Source organism: Lepidochelys kempii, chromosome 2 (assembly GCF_965140285.1).
Source record: "Lepidochelys kempii isolate rLepKem1 chromosome 2, rLepKem1.hap1, whole genome shotgun sequence".
Lineage (NCBI taxonomy): Eukaryota > Metazoa > Chordata > Testudines > Cheloniidae > Lepidochelys > Lepidochelys kempii.
The window spans coordinates 216,038,128-216,059,241 of NC_136381.1; the positions used below are offsets into that span (position 1 = coordinate 216,038,128).

General features: G+C 39.1%; 1 protein-coding gene across 2 annotated transcripts in view; it reads left to right on the forward strand.

The window, feature by feature from the left end:
• The window catches only part of DGKB (diacylglycerol kinase beta), a 452,380-nt gene that overhangs the window by 187,290 nt on the left and 243,976 nt on the right, over positions 1-21,114 (forward strand). For both annotated transcript variants that reach the window (XM_073333808.2, XM_073333809.2), the window contains exon 19: positions 3,557-3,717. In XM_073333808.2, the coding sequence (XP_073189909.1) occupies positions 3,557-3,717 (161 nt within the window). The remainder of the gene's footprint in view (positions 1-3,556; positions 3,718-21,114) is intronic.

Sequence of the window (21,114 nt, forward strand, 5' to 3'; positions counted from 1 at the left end):
CGACAGAGCCTTATATGGCTCATGACTTTGTCTGTATAGAGAATCAGACGTTGGCTTCACTTTACGAGCTCCAGACACTCTTTTCCTCAAAAGCATTGAGTGCAGCCCCATGTCTCAGTTCTCAAATCTATTTTTTTTTCTCCAGTGTGAGAGGGAATGAAAGGGGATCCAGTTTAGACTTCTGTTCCCTTATCCTTGGGGAAAGGAAGTTAAATTAAGAGGCATCCTTTCTTTTTATGCCATCTGTAAGGATCTTTTTCAGTGTTTTGATCTGTCTCCAGATCCCATGACAAGTATTCTGGTCTTAGACCTTACACCCTCTTACTGGGATCCCTTCTGTGGGACAGGTAAAAAGAGTTTATCCCTTTCCTAAACTCCCTTTAATTCCCTGGAAGTTATGCAAGATCAGAGTTTAGAGTGGACAAGGCAGTCACTATTCAGGTTTTTCCCCACCTGGCCTTGTAGATTCTGCCCTCCAAGTCCCTGGATCTAGTGATGGTGCACATGTGGACCGTTTCAATCTGCCCTGATTTCCTCTTCTAGGGTCTAGTCCCCTACCTCAACTCTATCTTCCTCTACTTTATGGCCTAGAGGATGAATGAAACAAGTTCATAGAGAAAGGAAGTATATTGACTTTAATACCTGCAAGCCATTGATCAAGAACATTAATCATGGGTCTTGATGGCCTTATTTAATTGCTGTGCATGCAGGCATACCACACCTTCAAGCTTTCTGTTCAAAAAGTCTCACAGTTTTTTTTTTTATCTGAGGTCATCAGTGCCTGAAATTCCCCTCTCTGTATTCAGGTTTCAGCTATCTTGGCCAGAGTTAAATGGAATTTTTCATGCCATACTGATGCCTCCATTTTTAAAAATGCCCTCTTCTTATGGGAACTAGTTTTCAGAAATGTTAGCGCTCAATGAGACTTGCCAACTGTGGTCCAGAATTGGGATATGTATGAAAAGTTTTCTTGCATTTGTTGACTGTGAAAGTGGCTCTATTAATTGTTATACCCCTGTTCAGCGTATTGGATAATTATTGTTCTTCCTAATTATCACTGTCCAGTTGTCACTAGCTCTAGATCGATTTTGGAATTCCACATGAATGAGTCTGTGGTCTTGCCAACCCTCTGTTTGAATCCCTCCAATTCCTTTGAGAAGAAACTTTTTCTGGATGTAAAAAGAGGTTTTTTTAGATTTTACCTGCACCATATATAGCCCATGAGAAGGGTGAAGAGTCTGTCCATTCCCATGAACCAAGGCATAGGTCTCTGGCTTCCATGCAGCTGACAGTTGTTGACTAAATCAGTTATTAATCTGATTTGTAGATGGGGAAGACTCCACCTCTGCCAGTGAAAGCCCACTGTACTCTGGGTATATTCTTCCTCCTGTGCTGAAAAGGCCAACATAATTTCAGTGGAAATGTGCAAGGCCATTACATGGTTCTTGCTTTCCACTTTAATCATATACTGTCTATCTTACATACCCATCACCAGAGTGTGAGTGCCTTCTACTAGGAGAACGTTAACAGCAGAGGCAAACTTAGCTTGTAAGGCTCCCCAAACCAACCCCCTCTGACGCATCTGTGTGCTATGTCTGATGATTGTCTGGAATCTCCTGCAAGATGGAAGAAGATGGAGACAAAGATGGGGACAATGGAAAATTACTCACTTGTGATTAAATTTGTCAAGTTCCCTCCTCTTCTCCCATCTGGCAACCTTCTCTGTTTTCCCTTGTTCTGAGTTATCCCATCTGGACTGAGAGATATCAGTTTGAAATTTACTGATCAGATGGTGGGAAGAGTCAATGCTCTTTATTCTCGGTCTTTCACTATTCTTTGCCTCCTAGCTTCCTGGTAAACAGCACCATAACACTGATTTTCTGAACCATCCATAGGATGGGAGAAAAGATGAGACCTCTGCAAACTGAATTTCCGGTGAGTGATTTTCCCTTCTCAAAGATACAGACTCCAGGCATGGAGTATAAATAGTGAAACAAGTAACTATGGTACTCAGAGAATCAGATGCACTGCTGCTGTATGTGGAGGGTGGCAATATGTAGCTATGCCACTACAGACCAGTGTAGATCACAATTGAAAGAGTCTAGGAGGGGTTTGAATGGCTTTGGACACACTCATTGCAACAGTAGGACTTTGCACCAATCAATGGATGTGGTTGCCTGTGTTCATGGCAACTACTATCTGCAGATTGGTTCAAAACATTCACACCTACTTGGTTTTAAAACTAATGGGGGTCTCAGATCTGATGTATTTGCAGAGATAAAAATAACTGTTGGTACTTGTCACCCTCTACCATACCTTTAACAGCAAGTAGACCCATTGCTTGGTTTGGACATACGTTTTTACTGCTGACACTGGTGGTGACCCAGCATGGACATATTCTTGTCTACATGCACTTAATCTTGCTTTGGAGAAGGAGTAAATCCATGGATCTAGGGTTGCTGCTGCACAGCCATTTTGTCTGAACAGCATATGAAGTTGGTCAATGAAGTCCCCTTTTCCTGTTGTGCAGGGTGTAGCTTCTTGGGGCTCTGCAGATGGTAATTAAGTCCATTTCTACCCAATACAATGTATGGTGCAGTCAGTATTCTAGTGGAGGGCCTATTTAGTTACCAGAAGTGCCAGGCAAGTGGTCTACTCATAGGAGTAGACTTCTATATCCACAGGATCAGGCCTAAGGTATGTGCCCATTGGGAAGAGGAAGGGAGGATGCATAGAATAAAAGTGGATGCACCACACTTCATTTATTATACTAACACCACACTTTATTAGGGTTATGCTAAGTAACCCTATGTTCGGGAAAAATCACTGCTATAATTTCTATTTAGAAAACACAGATTTCTATTTAGAAAACACACAGGGACTTGTATTGCTGCTGTCAAAAGCTGAGCACACCAACAGCAAAGTGACTCAACGTCTGGATGAACTTTCCAGACTGTAATCAAAATATGGAAAACCAGTTAATCTGCTGATCACTATCCTTCTCAGTTCGGAATGGTTTCCAGGCATTTGGTTGTGTTACCACAAATCTCTTTGGAAACTTTGACAAAAGCGATAGACACATGAACAGAAGTTTTAACTCCTCAGCATACTGTCATACTTTCTTAGGGCACTGCCTCTGCTCTTTTAACCTCTGTACGTATATTTTGAAATGAAAGTATTTTACATGTTAACATTCACTGTATAGCATAAACATGCTGCAAAGTTTAGCTTGGTGGTGTCTGAATACAATCAGGTAACTGCTGGAAAATTCCAGTTAGTAGATCAAATCTGCTCACAGTTACACTGAGTGTAAATCCAAAGTCTATTGAAATCAGTGAAGTCATTTTAAGTTTATATTGATATGGCTGAGTGCAGAAGTTAGCATTGTATTTACATTTCCCTTAATTATAGTTACTGGAAGATTGGTAATGGAGAAAAATATAATTCTGTGCTTCAGGTTTTATATGTGCAGATACAATTTTCCTAACTAGGAATGGGGGTAACATCAGCAGAGTTGTCACATTTATTAAAAATCATCATGTTCACCCTTTGCTAGGATATGAAGGTGAGAATCTGATGAAGATCTTGAAAGACATTGAGAACAGCACAGAGATCTTGCTGGACAGATGGAAATTTGAAGTCATACCCAATGATAAAGATGAGAAAGGTGACCCAGTGCCTTACAGCATCATCAATAATTACTTTTCTATTGGCGTGGTAAGAAAGTCATGCTTAGCCTTCAGTGATATTTTTTTCTGTTCTGAATAAATGTATGCATGCGTGTCTCAGAGTGAAGAATGACTGGCTAGAGATCATTTATGATGTCATTTTCCTAGTAAAATGAATACATAGGTGACTGACAACGATTTGCATAAATTTACTTTCACATTCAAACTAGAATTATTTTTCAGAATCTTCCACCCACCTATGTATAGAGGAGAAAGTCATGTTGTTCTTAATGGTGTGATGAGCAGCTGCAGTACTAAATTAGGAGTGTCACTATAAAGACCCCATAAAATATAAAAGAAGACTAAGCATTATTAACCCCTCTTAGTCACCTTGTCTGTTAATATTCACACATTCAAAATCATACTGAAGAACAGTGGGGGGGAGGGGTTCATTAGTACTTATTTAAGTTTGCTGCTTCTTCCCCTTCCCCTCTCCTTTACTCTGCTATCAGATCATCAGGGTAGTTCTCAAATAAAGAGAATCTTTTTGGTTCAATCCCATACATGTGAATTCACAGAATCTTCCATTCTGGAAAGTACTTTGCACAACTCTTCATTTCTTCCACATTGTGGCCTGTTTCTGCTCCATGGGAGTCAAAGTTGGGGGGTGGGGTGGGGGAGAGAGATCGCCATTGGCTTTATTGAAAGTAGGATTTGGTCCCTAGGTTTATTGGATCACCAGTAGGTGGTATGCGTTGTTCTGAAAGGTTCATTCTTAGTACAGGCACTGCTAAGTCTGATTTTTCCCACATCTTCACAGTGGTTTAAACAAATGTCAGTCAAGGTGGCAAAGTTATCCATTATTTGGATAATGCAACAGCTTCCCTGATAAGTGACCCAGGATATTTGGCCTTTCTTTCTTCAGAGGAGCCCTGGATGGTCCACAGTCTGATCTCAAATTTTCTGGGTCTCCCCTTTTTAGCACAGGGGATCTGTGTTCTGTTTCTGTGAGGGCAGAGACTCTGCTAGCTACCAGGCCTCTTCCTGGGACTCAGAAGCTCAACAGCTGGCTCCCTTCCTAGGGCTCCCCACTACTGAGGAGCAGTGCTGCTCCAGCCCAAATCAGCTCCTTAACCCCTTCCACCCTGGTGCGGTGTTTATCCACCCCATCATAGGGACAGAAGAGAATGTTAAGTATGTAAGCAGGTTATGCTATTCATGTTTAATTTTGCTACCTCATATAAATGTGACAAAAGGGATATTAAGATAAACAGCTTCCCAATTAAGGGTGATATAGTGTGATTATGTATAGGAACTTAGAACTCTACTTTCAGAAAATACTTGATGAGAGAGAATAGCACATGTGGAGGAAGGAAACAAGTCTGAATGCTGCACTGTCTTGGCTTTTTCTCTTTTCAAGCCTGAACACTGAATGCATACCATTTTCACAGGAGACAGCAGAAAAGATCCCAGCAGCTCATGGTGGCTCTGCACCCTTCTCCCCTCTTCCCTCTTGTGGAAAGTGGGTCAGCTCCTCCTCCCTCCTCCTTTAATCCTTCAATATCAGGCCTGGGAAGGAGTAGAAGGAGCCACTTCTGGAGTTTCTTTGCCCCAGGTTTGGGGCTGGGAGTTAAAGAGCTCCTGGAAATGGCCTCCTCCAGGGCTGGGGCTGGGGATAGTGAAGACACTGCTATGGCGATGGGAGAGCTTCTTCTGTTGGCATAGTTAATCCACCTCCACAAGAGGCGGTAGCTATGTTGACCGGAGCAGGGCAGGGGGGCTCTCCTGTTGACATACGCTGTCTACACCAAGGGTTGTGTTGGTTTAACTGCGTCGCTTAGGGGTGTGGATTTTTCACAAGCGACATAGTTATCCTGATGTAAGCATATAGTATAGACTTGGCCTAAAGAGCTCCTGGAGCTGTAGAGGAGCAAAGGTATGTAGAGGCAGCAAGGAACAGATGGTGGGGGGTTGGCAGGGGGTGCAGAATTGATGTGAGGATGGATGGGCAAAGTTGATGTGGGGCTGGGGACACACAAATTAATTGATGGAGCTCCGAAGGGGTACAGTATCGATATGGGCAGGGAGCTATCATTAATTGATATGGGGTTGGAGGATGGGCAGATGTAAGCCTGGTGGAGTGTCATTGGATGATCCGAGGAATGGAAAACCTGTCTTATGAAAGGAGACTCAAAGAGCTTGGCTTGTTTAGCCTAACCAAAAGAAGGCTGAGAAGAGATATGACTTCTCTCTATAAATATATCAGAGGGATAAATACCATGGAGGGAGAAGAATTATTTAAACTCAGTACCAGTGTGGACACAAGAACAAATGGATATAAACTGGCCATCAGGAAGTTTAGACTTGAAATTAGACAAAGGTTTCTAACCATCAGAGGAGTGAAGTTCTGGAACAGCCTTCCAAGGGAAGCAGTGGGGGCAAAAGACATATCGGGCTTCAAGACAAAGCTTGATAAGTTTATGGAGGAGATGATATGATGGGATAGCCTAATTTTGGCAATTAATTGATCTTTGACTCCTCGCGGTAGATATGCCCAATGGCCTGTGATGGGATGTTAGATGGGGTGGGATCTGAGTTACTACAGAGAATTCTTCCCTGGGTGTCTGACTGGTAAAACTTGTCCACATGCTCAGGGTTTAGCTGATCGCCATATTTGGGGTCAGGAAGGAATTTTCCCCCAGGGCGGGTTTTTTCTTTCCTCTGCAGCGTGGGGCACGGGTCACTTGCTGGAGGATTCTCTGCACCTTGAAGTATTTAAACCATGATTTGAGGACTTCAATAGCTCAGACATAAGTTAGGGTTTTTTTACAGGAGTTGGTGGGTGAGATTCCGTGGCCTTGTTGTGTTGTGCAGGAGGTCAGACTAGACGATCATAATGGTCCCTTCTGATCTTAGTCTATGAATTAATTAGTTGGCATTTTGGGACTTTGGGGAAGCTGTAAGCCCCACACCATTAGGCAGCACTTCATACAGATTTTTGTAATTTGATCTCCCTCAGGTCTTCTAGCAGGAACTCCTGAGCGAGGGCCAAAACCACCTTATTCTGGAGAGTTGGCAACACTGTAACTACCCTGGCTGGGATGATTTAGTTGGGGATTGGTTCTGCTTTGAGCAGGGGGTTGGACTAGATGACCTCCGGAGGTCCCTTCCAACCCTGATATTCTATGATACTATGATACCCTACACATGCTGGGGATGAGCAATGGGAGTTCAGAAATCAGAAGACAGATCAGAAACATAACATTATTTAAAAAAAAAAACCAAACATCTCATAATTTTGGGGGTCTGACTCAAGATCTTTCAACTTTTGGAGTAGACATTTCTGCTTCCTCAAGGTGTGTAGCAGTTGGAACACTAAGAACTCCTGGTGGCAGCCCTCTTTGGAACAAGGATCACCATACCCATCTCAAACACACAATTGATTTCGGAATGAGTATCCTTCAGCAATATCCAGTTTTGTTGGACCATCAAAGGGAATTTTGCATTCACTGGTATCTTATATTTATTATGCAGACAATGTGAAGTTGTAGAAGTGGGTAAGTAAACAAATAGGGTTTTCTTAGAGTGACATAAATGACAGCAGCCTAAACAAGCATAAATTCAGTGTATGCATTTGTGTAGCTCCAATTGACTTCAGTTGTAGCTCTTCATACACCGTTATTTTATTTTGCATTTATGTATATAATGCTACTGTAGGAAATTGTGCTAAGATTTATGCTAAGATTAGACTCTTACACTGGGAATTCCAAAAGCACACTTAGCACAGTGGCAACCATTGTATAGAGTTGCATTTAATTGAAATGCAGGGCCGGCTACCTTCCTTTCACACAGGGTATATTGAGGTCCAAATGGAACCTTGCGACAATGCAAAAATGTTTAAGTGCTACCATTCTGATTTGGTGGCATTGTAAACACACTTAGCCCCAGTGTAAGTACAGGTGCAGAAGACTGGTAAATTTGTGACTTTATCTCCAGGTGTAGAACTAATGGTCCATGTGCAAACGGCAATGCAAGTACTCAATCAAACTGAATCAGGTTTCTTTACTAATACCAATAGATACTCAGCCCTAATGCCAAAACAGTGCTTGTGCTAGTCAAGCACCTTAGCCCCGTTCTGTTTTCACAACATGCAATATTGATTTCTTAACAACTCTTAATCATCCTAGTTAATTCTAATTTGGATAGTTTTCAACCAAAAAAATCTGCATTGCAAGTATATATGAGTAAGGCAGTGAGAAGATTCAAAAATATCTGGAAATATTCTCCAGGTTCCATGAGAAACAACTCAGTAATACATGCTGTTTAAAAAAAAAAAAGAGAAAAAAAAAGTCGTCATAATGAGTGGAAGCCTCATTCATATTAGTACTGTTGATGAACTGAAATCAGTATGTGTTTCCTGCAAAATTGTCAGAAGGTAGCAAAGGTTCACAACAAAGACAAGTGTACTTTTACGATACATAATATATTACCAACCAAATGCACTATCAAATAGATATTTGCACGGTCATGATTTACTATTCCTCAGCTTTAGCAAGTTACTAACAGCCTCTTATTCCGCCAAATGTAAAAAAAAATATGACTGCTTACTTCTTATAATCATAAAGTTGCAGTTATGGTTCTAGCTCCCCATCACTATCTCCTAAGTTGTCAGCATCCTCTTCCATTACATTTTCTTCATTCATTTCAGCAGAAGTGAAGGAAAATCTCAGTTAAAACAACTTGGGGGCATATTTTATTCTTGTTCTATCTGCGGACTTCCTGCTGACATCTATGAGACATTTATGTAGAGACAGGAGTTTTAATCAAAGGGCTAATATAGATTTTAGTCAATAATGGCAGAGTCTAAATATGATAGTCATCTAGCTGACAGTAATGGTCTCACAGTATACTGTTCAATCTTGTACTCCACCTACCTCTTTCAGACTATACTGATTTCTACAAAGTACGATATTGTCATTCATAATATTCAGGTACAGTATTATTTTTTGGTTTGTCTTGACATGGGTTCATGGAAAATAGTTCCTGTCAAACAAATGTGTTACATATTACAAGTTTGGTTGATAAAGGTAATAGTGTTGATGTAATATACTTAGCCATTTGTAAGGTTTTTGATTTGGTACCTCACAACATTTTGATTAAAAAAGTAGAACTATATAAAATTAACATGGCACACATTAAATGGATTAAAAGCCGGGTAACTGACAGGTCTCAAAATGTAACCATGCACAGGGAATTTCATCGAGTGGGAGTGTTTCTAGTGGGGTCCAGCAGGGATCAGTTCTTGGCCTACACTATTTAATATTTTTATCAGTGACTTGGAAGAAAGCATAAAATCATCACTGAAAGTTTGCAAATCACACAAAAATTGGGGGAATGGCAAATAATGAAGAGGACAGGTCACTGACGGAGAGCGATCTGGATCGCTTGGTAAGCTAGGCACAAACAAACAGTTTGCACTCTAACATAGCTAAGTGTAAATGTATACATCTAGGAACAAATAAATACTAGGCAATACTTATTAGGCAATGGAGGACTATATCCCCGGAAGCAGTGACTGAAAAAGATTTGAGGGGGGGTAGAGAATAATCAGCTGAACATGATCTCCCTGTGCAACAGGAGAATCTTGTGCAGGAGTTAGAGAGGTTTTCTTGCCTTTATATTTGACACTGATGTGACTGATGCTGGAACACTGTGTCCAGTTTTGGTGTTCATAGTTCAAGAAGGATGTTGATAAATTGGAGAGGGTACAGAGAAGAGCCACGAGAATGATTAAAAGATTAGAAAACCTGCCTTGTAGTGGTAGACTCCAGGAGCTTAATCTATTTAGTTTAACAAAGGGAAGATTAAGGGTTGACTTGATTAGAGTCTATAAGTATCTAGATAGGGAACAAATATTTGATAATGGTCTCTTGAGTTTAGCAGAGAAAGGTCTAACACAATTCAATGGCTAGAAGTTGAAGCTAGACAAGTGTGAGCTTAAATCCCATTGATGAATGTGAGATTCATGCACATGCTTAATTTAAAGCCAGTGCTTAAGTGTTTTGCTGAATTGGAATGAACATAAACATGTGCTTTAGTGTTTGCTGAATCAGGGCCAAAATGTGTACCGGTTGCTAACAGAATGCTATGATATTTTGCATTATTTCTCTATCAGAAAGAAGATTACACTACAAAATAAACAATATTATCCCTCTGATACAACACACTTCTGATTAAAAAAAGAAAGAAAGCTAAATTAGAAAAAGAACAGTTCATCTATTAACAAATGTGGATTTTTATAAAAAGTGCCATATTAGTAAAGGGTAAATCATATGCTAGACCTAAATCCTGCAGCCTAATCTTTGTGAGTGAACCGCTTGCATCCATGCAGAGTCTTGTTGATGGAGATGGGGCTCTGACGTGATCCCGGAGACCATTCATACAGATCCTGTTATAGGGTAGAGCCTTGAAATGATTGCCTCAAATACACAGTTGTATTAGTCTGATCTTTAACTGGCTTGTTTAATTTGACCATTAAAATGATTAACTCATTTAACAAATTTCACTTGTTTGGTTGGATGAATTGTCCTTACTCCACTTCGGCTTTTTCACTACGCTGATCAATTTACATTTATTTAACAAAAAATAGCCTTTTTGACCTACGCAAAAAAAAAAAATTCCCAACAAGAAAAGAATAGAAGTTGAAAACTGAATTCCTTCAGTAGACGTTTTCAGTTTTTGGTTAATTTTTTTTATATAAATATGTTAGGTTTTGTCAGACAAAAAGAAGAAATGAACTATAAAGGCTCTTTATACACCTCACCCAAAAAAGTGGTGGTGTTTTTTGGAAACCCCAAAAATGTAGTAAATTCTGGGGATATTTTTTTTAAAATTTCCCACACACAAAAATTGGCATTTTTTAATCAGCTCTACTTCTAACATATGGAACTGCAGATCATTATAGCAGATAGGGATGGTCAAGACCTTTTAGACTGTCAGTCCATCTTTTTGCAAAAGAAGATAATTCCCCACAGCACATTTTCTAGTGTTTTTGGACAGTTTATTATAAAAAAAAATCCCAAGCAGTTGGACTTCTACCATTTCCATTGCTTATTTTTCTTGCCAGCAGGATATTCTTCCACAAAATTTGCCAATTTTTCCCACCTTTTATTTACATACCATTGGTCCTTCATAAATCTCTATCACAGTCAATAATTCCTCTCCCCACTGTCCCAAAGTACTGTGTGTGCATGCATATTGTGTGCTGTCACGTACACAGTACAATTACCTGAAAAGTATTGTAGGTTTGTCCTGGGGGGCTAACCGGACCAGTGTGTGCCTATAATTCCTGTTATTCCCCTTCATGCTAGCACTGAGGTGGATTGAATAACAGAAGAGATACATATATGAGAGCTTGTGTGTGTGTGTGCGTACACGCATTCATGTGCACATAAATATACAGAAGAACCACAATTTTACAAATACCAGTCTTACAAATGACCAGTTATACCTAACCATTTTTCTCAATGCGTGGAAAAGATCTCATAATCAGAAGTGAAGTAGATAAAGAACAAATCAACATCCCTTCACATTTTGATGCTTCAGTGCATTGAAAATTGTTTTGTAGTGGTTTAACAGTCAGGAAGAAAGTGATGCAGTGCACCACACTGCAACTTATGTACCACATTTACCATAATTTTGAGATGTTAAATTTTATGCAATTTTCTATTTCATGAACCCCTCAATCCTGAATTAGTTTAAAAAACTGTTCCTGACACCAACTTTTCCCTTGGTATTCTAAAGAAATGATCAATATTTGCTTATTGTTGTTTTTATTTAACTTTCTACAAGTAGATTAATATATTGGTTTGCAGTTTGAACGAAAAATGGAAGTCTCTTCTTTTCAGATTTATGAGTAATGTAGGCAATTTTTATCATTGATTGCTCATTCCTGTCATGTAAAATCATTCTCGCATCCCAGAGGCAAAGACAAGAAGGTGAGTTGTTTCCTATAACTAGTAAAATCTATAAGTGGAACTGTTGGAAAAACATGCAGCATACTCCTAAATCCTTGTCTTTAACTTGTAAAGAATTTTGAAAATACATTTTATAGAATTTTTCTGAGGTGGTTTATATTAAATTTAATGATTGATACATTTAATTGCATTAAATTAAATGTAGAGAGATGTTGTGGATAGAAGTGTAGAAAACTAAACCTAAGCTTTCCTACTGTTTTTTATATATAACTTTAATTTAGTTGGTAGAAAATTTGAAACTTGCAAAGTCCTTTTGTATTGTGCAGGGTTGGGGTTTTTGGATTTTTTGTTTTTGTTTTTTGTTTTGTATTTTTAAAGCTAGATGTTACAAAACAATTTAGCCAGCAACTACAGTGTCACAAGTGACGATGATAAATGAGAGTGGATGGCTAAAGATATTAATCTGCAACAAGATTAGAACACATCCTTAGGTAAATGCAACTAAATCAGCTATGTAGTGCATAATTAACTTACATATATATTAGTCTAAGTACAATATTACTCTTTATATATGTAAGGTATTGTTATCTCCGTATGAAATTTGTAAGGTACTAAGTAAAGATTACCAGTTTATCATAGTACTTCATTCATAGTATTATAATGTATGATGTATATTCCTCTTGTTAATGTTATTCTTAGTAATTCTTGAAGGAAATGTGAGATCCTTCCATATATAGCATGTATGATTGGTTTTTTTTCATATATATAAGAAGAAAAGTGTGTGGAATTGTATCAAATCAGGGGACATTGCATCTTCCTCTAGTCCTTAGGCTGATTTCGTAATTCCTCTTGTTAGTAATGGCATGAATTTTGTGAGTCCAAAAGAACGATAAAGTGAAGGACCAACAATAGTATATATCAAGGTCAAGAATATTGTGGTTAAGCAGGGAGTTTGGTCTTGAGTCTCACTGAGCTGTAGGTAAGAAGAGGCTCAGATAATAGAGAAAATGGCCTTGAAGAGGGAGGCAGAGACTGTGGGAGAAAATATGAGTGGAAATGGAGGTGAAGTAGAGAAATTAAGCTCAAGGCAATGTGTTTGTAGAAAAGAGCATGGTGTTCAGAAAGTGAGTTAGTCATGATGAAATAGAAGATGAAAAACCGAACTGAAAGAGACAGACTGGCCAGAGAGAGAGAAAGAGAACCTTGAGATTTTGCATGTAGAGAAAGAGGTAAAAGAAACAGACATAGAGCTGTGACATCTGAAATGGGCATGACTGAGCCCTCAGGGGAAAAAAAAAAAGGGGGGGATATCATAGGTGAGAACAGCATCTAAAACAGAACTTTGGGAATGGTACAAACCCAACAGACATGGGAACCAGGAAACAGAGAAAATTTATTCAAGAAAGAAAGAAAGATTTAGCCCTGGGAGATTTTTTATATGTGAGGATTTTTTTCATGTCACAAAATGTATAATTATATATATTATTGATTTTTTTATTAATACTACGTGGGGGTAATGGGGATAAATATACCCTATTGTCTTAAAATCTCCAAGGGCCTAGAATTTGTTGACATTTGCATTATTTACATGGCTAAGGAGTTTACATTCTAACTGAAGTTCCAGTGGTACAAAAATATTCTTCATATCTCCAGAACTGCATGTTTTCTACATTTTTATGGCGAAATCCCAAAAGGAACATGATTTAACTAAAAGTGGGCAGATTTAGCCAAGAAACAGTTAGTTGTATGCTACCATCTGAACCAGGTGGATCTAGAGGCAAATTACTGAACATAATTTATTCCAGGCCCTTGTTGGAACAATTTGTGCTCAGGAGACTCTGCAGACTCGCAGTCATTAGAGAGCTGCCTTGCTGTATGTGATTTTACAGCTCCTTTAGTTAAACTAGAGATCCACATGCAAAATTTATCACATCCTTTGTATTTGTGACAATTCCTGGAGGACTAAAGGTCCATAAAACCAATAATGGGTTACAATTATAGATAGATAGATAGATATGGTTCTAATTGTGACAAGGATGCATTATTTTTAATGTTATATTAAATAAAACTTCTCCCATTTCCCTCCTCCTAGCTGTCTATATGTTCAAAACTTGCACTTCTTTGTTATGACAAAATTATGACATGCACTTAAAATTCAGGTATTAATAATCATTATGTGACATGCTTCACTCAGAATTATGCCGCATGCACAAAAGTGCAGCCGCTTCTAATGCAAATGCTTTGGCTCACAGTGGTCAGATATATTGTAATTCTATGCTTTGTCTACATTGTCACTATATGGCATAAGAGAAATATGAGGAGGGATATATTTCTTTCTCACACGTATTCTCTAACTCTTGGACTCTTAAAGTTTCAGCCAAAGATTGCTCGAACTAATGTAATGCTAATTTCAATTGTTATGCTAAACAATGTTACATTGACTTTAAAAAATCTAGAGACCATTTTAAAAAGGATAGCTGGAATGAGGTGCATAAAAGAGTCAAAAGAAGGTAAATATAGGGCAATCTATGTGAATATAAGAATAATAATATAAATAGGTTAAGCACTGTATCTTTGCCAGGCACCATACGAGTACGATATCATGAATTATGTTTTATGGAAGCTCCATAGATAGCTTTGATCTGAGTTTTGTGGTTGAATCCCTCCAATATATCTGAAGAATACAGCATATCCTCCCCAAAATTACAACACTTCTTGGGTGCAGAATGAATTTTAATCAGTTAAGGAAAGGTCATACTCTGCTTTTGCATCTGAGCATCCCCCATCACTGCTACTACCATCATCACGTGTGTGAAGAGGACAGTACAGTGGGCAGGGCCAATTGATCAGGACACGCAAGAGAATGAAGACACAGACCCAAGGAGTCCCAAGGGTGGAATCAAGGCAACAGGCTCAAACTTTATTAACTTTAATCACACTAAAAGTGGGAGACCCTCCCCTGTAATGTATATGTTGTTTGGCTGCAGTGTGCCTTAAGCCATACAACTACAACAAATGAGAGCTGGCATCCTTAACTAAATCTCCCTGTTTACATATTTATAACATTACTGAAGACAGGATTCAGCTCTAATGTTGAATCCTCCTAATTTCCCACACAAGAGGGGTTGAGGGTGTAGATTAGCAGTGCTCCAGTCAGTGAAAAATGTAAGATCTCCCTGTGCTCCACAAGCTAATGGGGTCCATGCCAGCCAAAACCTGGGTCTTGTGCTCAGGTTTACCCCAGGAACTGGCCATCTAAAACTTCTTTCCATCACTGCCACAAGTTGCAAAAATATTATTCAATGTAATTACCACTTACTAACTTACTATGTATATTACCCCTTCCTAATTTATTCAATTATCATTACTATCCCTTATCCTCATCATCCTAACCAACCAGGCCTCTGAGAGGAAAGGAAAAAACCAACAACCAGACATCTTGCCAATCTTCGCTAGAGAGAAAACCTCATTCCTGGTCAGACCCAAAGCAAGCCTTGAAGCCCAGCTCTGATGTCCACGGCAGCATTTGGGCACCTAATGCAGGCCCAGGAGAGTTTTAACTGATGGAGAGGACTCAGAGGGAGCTTGTCAGCTACCTCTCCTCCTGTGAACTAGCTTAATATGTGACTGAAAGAGATGGAGACTCTCCCCTTCAGCCTTTCCCCCACCCACAGGCAAGCTCCATGTGAGTTCTCAGCAAGAAGTGGAAGTGGCACAGGCTCCCAGAACACCAAAGGCACATCCTCCCATCTAACAAAGCCCATCTCCTTGCAGGACCAGTAGACCTCCTCCACCTCTACTAAGATGGGGTAGGGGAGAGGTGGGAGGCATCCTCACCTAATAAACCACAATGCAGAGGGAATCTTCAGGCAAATTAATATATCCTCTGTAATGCTCCCAATGGCGACACACAAGCAGGAGTACCAACCTCAAGGCAGACTGTTAAAAATGAGACACAAACCTCTAATTTGTTTTGAGCTCAGATTTCAGCAACGAACTGCCTCAAGTGCAAACTCCTCCAGCACTTTAACAGCCTTCACATGGAGTCACTTATAGTCTCCTTAGGTATTCTAGTCTGTCTTGTCACCCGTGTTAGTGTATCTTTGTGGTAGATGGCTTGTTATGCTAAGAATCACAGCAATATTCAGGTTACTCCTGATCCCAAAGGACCAGGCACTTACCTCAGGTCAGGTGCGCTTTTGGTCTCACACCAAACACAATGACAACACTTGTAGCCAATTATATAGTAAACTATATAAAGATTTTATAAATAGGAAAAGGAAATTAGAGTTATTTACAGGATTAAGACAAGCAAACAGATGCACAAATGAGTTAGTTTTAGATTTCAAAAGGTAATACAGACTTCTCTAATCAGCAAGCTGCATATGACCTTTAGGACTAACCCACGGTAAGCAGCTGGGGATCTCTTGCTGAAGTCAAGAAACACCCGGTCCCCCCAGAATCCAAGTAACGTAGAGAGCCTTAGTTCCTTTGATTTGGGGTTTCTGTCCCTTTCCTTCCATGTGCTCTGAACTGAAAACACAGCTAATGGGAGGAGCCCACTGGCTTGACTTCTTTTCATGGGGAGTGGAGCAGAACAACAATAAGACGTCTTTAGTCATTTTGTTGATGGTTTCTCAATCCAGATATAGGGAGTTTCCAGTTGTGAGATCCACCCAACACCCATCTGGTATCCATTAGTCTCCTCTTTCAGGAAGGGCACAACAATTTCTGTAGAAGAGCAGCTCTGCGTGATAATTAACGTCCCTGTGCTGTATAGTGAGTCATACAGTCACAGAGGCTCACAATACAACTGTTCAATTATTGCATTACAGTATGGAACACAGATATTACAAGTAAGATTAATGCAGGCAGCAACTCACAAACATTTGATAGAGTCCAAACAGTAAACGTTTTCTTATAATTCGAGTACCTGTTTTACCAATATTAACCCACACCTGAGCTGGACAGATTCCAGCTATATATATGTTAATATTCGGTTGAGACAATGGTGACTTTGGCATGAGCTGGCAGTTGCTCTGCCAGCATCAGACCCTGCTGTAGCCCATGATTCCTATCTGTTGGTTGGGTAACAATATAAAATTTCTCCTTAGACTTAGAAATTGTTCCTACTCCCACTGTAGGAGTTTTACTATTGATTTTACAGGTAACAGTATAATTACTTTTCTATTCGATCATTTCTGCAGTTTTAAATAAAAATGTTATGAGAGAGAGAGAAATACCACAAGTGTTTTAAATGTTTGAAAGTAATAAGCTATTTTAAACCTCTAAAGACGGTGGGGGAGAGAGTATTTCCAGGACAAGTTTCCTAGGTCCAGGTGATTATGGTATATGTTCAAAAAGTAGCTTTCTCAGACTCAGGTTATTATATATCTTTGAAGAATGTGGACTAATTTTTTGAAGGGAAAAAATAAACTTAACAATGGGGGTCTAATGAGAAAAATAATTTTCTGAAAGCAACTGTGATCATTTTTTGAAGTTATTAGATTAATAAGTACAGCCTTCGTCAGATGACATTTCCCAAATTAGGAGGGTTATTGACATTTTGATATGAGACCGAGAGGCCTTAAATGAGATCTCAATCAAAAGTAATATTTAGATAATGATACATGAATTCACAAATGCTAGTCAAATAAAATGCTGTAGTCCATTTTGGCCTTTGCCTTATGGGAAACTGCACAGGTTACCAGATGAACAAGATCAGTGAATGTCTACTAATAACCTCTCATTTTACTGTCTAATTATGTCTGGCTAATTGTATGAGATAATGTTTGAAGCTGAGTCTTACAATGTAACTTAATCCATCACCCAGACAAATCCCATGGAAGAGATACATACCACTTCCGATATTAAAAATTGCTACTCATGTTGAATGTACAGTATTTTCAATGTTTGATTCGATGGTAGTGGGCCTTACATTCCTCTCCCATGCAAAAGTGTGTTGGGAAACAAATGACTGTAGAACCTTATGGGTTAAAAGCCATTGCTGATGTAATAACCTGGTATATGGATTTGTGTACAGGCCCAAAGTCCTGAGTTTGGTCAAGAGGTCAGAGGCCTAGCAAATAGTAATTAGCTAAGAGAAAGCAAAGATAACCTTGTTTTTGTTAAGCTATGCCTGGTCAGCAAAACCTGGTCAGATGTTGGGGGCAATAATTGTGACTTATTCAAAGTTGCAAATAGAACAAAGAAGCACTGTTTCTGTTGTGTTAGTTTCTTCTGTAGGGAGATATTCTTCCCACACATCCAACCTTGAATTTATGAAAAGTGTGGAACATGTCAGTATAAGATATGGCCTCCTCTCACCTCCCTTTCCCAGGAACCAATGCCTGCCTTAAAACACAAATAAGCAACTTGAAAGACAATCTTTATTGCCATATACTTTCACTGTTTCTTTGCTTTTACCCCTAGATATGTATCTGTTAAACAATCAAAGGAGCTACTTCATTCCTATAAACCCCAAACTAAATTCAACATATATTCTATACTAATACATTTATTAAAGTACTAATTAAATGCTAAATGTTAATTTGTTAACATTAAGACCATGTAACCTTTTGACCACTGGCTACTGTGCTATCATGTCTTGCAGCTAAACCTATCCGGGGGTGTGGGACTGCCTACCCCGTCACTTTCCCTGCCCATAAAAAATCCATATATTCCATTGTAATCAATTGATTAACAGTGTCTCTGAGCCTAATAAACAAGGTGACACTCCGTCAGCGCTGTATGTAATAAACTCCTGTGCTTGACCTCTACACGGTGTGGATTTATGTCCTTCAAACCTAAGTCAGATCCTCATCTATGACTCAAGTGCACAGAGCACAAGGCAGTGGTGAGTGATGGGTGCTTAAAGCTCACATTTGGAGTTACCTGATTTGCTGCTCTGTGCAGGGCAGTCCCCCACATGCTATGCTAGAGCAACGAGGGCTACTGTTTCTTACGATAGGTTGCAAAGGCTACAGAGGGCCACAAATGCATCTGCCTTTTCCTCTGACCACACCTTCAGCAGAAAGTAAGAAAGGCAAATGATTCCCTGATTCAGCTCTGCATTACCAGAAGATCACCCTTATGCTGCAGTGGTCCTCCCCGGTCTGCTTAAGCTTGTTTTAGGGCCAGATTTACACTGGGGAGGTAATACAAAAATGACTCACTGCTCTAGAGGACCTGGTCTCCTGGCGCCAGGGGACCCTAGAGCTGTATCATGGGTAAGGTGAGAGAATGGAAGGATTATGTGACAATGGGAAACAGGTTTGGATTCCTTATCTGTTCAGTTTTAGACATTGTAGTGTTCAGGGGGGTTTAAATAGTAATTATACCTAGCCCTTACTCATCTATAGGTCTCAAAGCACTTTACACAGGAAAGAAAGATCAGTATACCCATTTTACTGAGAGATTAAGTGACTTCCACAAGGTCATCTAGCAAGCCAGTGTAAGAACTGGGAATAGAACCCAGGTTTTCTATGTCCTAGTTCAGTGCTTTGTCCAGTAGACAATACTGGCTCCCCTTTCAAGGAATAGGGTTCTTCCAATAGTTGTAAAATGGAATTAATAAGCTTTACCTTCCTTTGCAAAACACTTTGAAATTAAAAGCTCTATATTCTATGATATCAGAGCCAAATATTTTGTGATGGTGTTTGTGTGCCTTCTATGTCTACATACCTGCTGTACTAATTAAAACCTTCCTTTCTTACCACTGTGTGGGTTTTATATTTTGTATAGCTCTATAGTATATACCTTTGTAATGCCTCTTTCTTTTCCCTAGTCGCACACCGCTGCCAAAGAAAAGGGAAAAATAAAATTACAAAAGACACTTCTCACCAAGTGCCTCAAAAGAAGTTTGAGGTTTCTAGGCTAAGCCCTTTTGGGGAGATGGTGAGGAGAAAATATAGTAAGTGAACTGTAGGTAAAATTTGAAAACACCATGGCCAAAATTTTCCTAACTGCATTCTCAGCTTGTTTTTTATGGAGATGCTGAGTGCCTGTGATTCCCAATGATTTCAGGCAATTTAGATTTATGTGCTAACTTTAGACACCCAAATTTGAAAAGTTTGTCCCTTAGCTTTAAAACCCCTTTTCTCACTTTTACTAAACTTCTAAGTAAAAATTCTGTGTGACATGGAACATTTCAGGGAGGTCATTTTCTTTTTTGTGGAAGTTATGGATGAGGTTTTAAAACGAGGCTTACAATGAGAAGTGAGATTAATTCATAAGCGTGGAGCAGCAGTTTTACTCCTGATGATTTTAACTACGGAGGACCAATTTTCAATGACATGTTGATAACAGGGAGAATAATTTGGCTAATGATTTGGAGCCCTGGTGAAAATGATTGCATAACGATAGCTACCTTACCTTGATTCATTTTGTAATTGATGAAATGTATGCACCTCATGCCTCTTTATTCAGAGTTACATTCATGCTACTAGTTATCCCTTTAAAAGAAAGAGAAATAAAAACCTATACTCATAAATAATAAAAATAAATCTCTTTCCCACTCCCACAGCAAGAGGTTATAAGTGCTACCACCTGGCATCTTACTGAAAGATCATAATAAGCATCTTTTCTTACAATATTTCAGTGAGATGTTACATGGGAAGAATTAGTAAATTTCCACTCTTAGATCCAAATTAGAGGCTCACTCCTTACGCAGGCAAAAATTAATGGGAGATTTGCCAGAGCAAGGCTCAGAGTTGCTTTTTAAAATACATTTTACAAACCTCCCCTTTTCTTTCTTTCTTTCTCTTTTTCTTTTTCTTTTTTTTTAACTGCTCCTTGTCAGTGTTTGTTTTTATTTTTGTTTGTTTGGAGAATGAATGGCTGCTAAATTGCACATTTAAAATCCATGAGTGCAACCTCTCCCTCTCTTATTCTGTCTGTATCCCCATTCTGTCTACTCCTTCATTCACTCATTCCCTCTATTTCCTTCCACTTCATTCATTTCATAACCTACATTCATTTTGACTTCATCTTCACCTCTCTCTCTCTCTCCTTTGCTTAGTATTTCACATTGGGTTGGTCTATGCACATAAGTTGTACCTATGTAACTAAATCATTTTCTGAATTGATTTAACTAAATCAGGCCCACTGCTTCATATAGACACTTGGCTCAGTTTAAAAGTGTCTAAACTAGTTTTTAGCATAAGCAAATTAAGCTAAATCAATTTTAGCTACTCTTAGACCCCTTTAAAGATGCCCACACAAGCAAGGTGTACTAATTCTAATTAAACCAATTTAGTTAAATCAGTGCAATTTATATATGTAGACCATACTTTAACCTCTTTCTTCCTTTAACTGCCCTATTCTTCTCTCCATGTCCTACACAGTATCTTTCATTTTCACACTAATCCAGTGCCTTGTCTTCTGGACTGGGCTGCTTCTGGATTATACTCTGGAAGTTTCTTCTACATTCCATTTTTTGGTGGGTGAATTCTTATCTGTTTGTTACAATT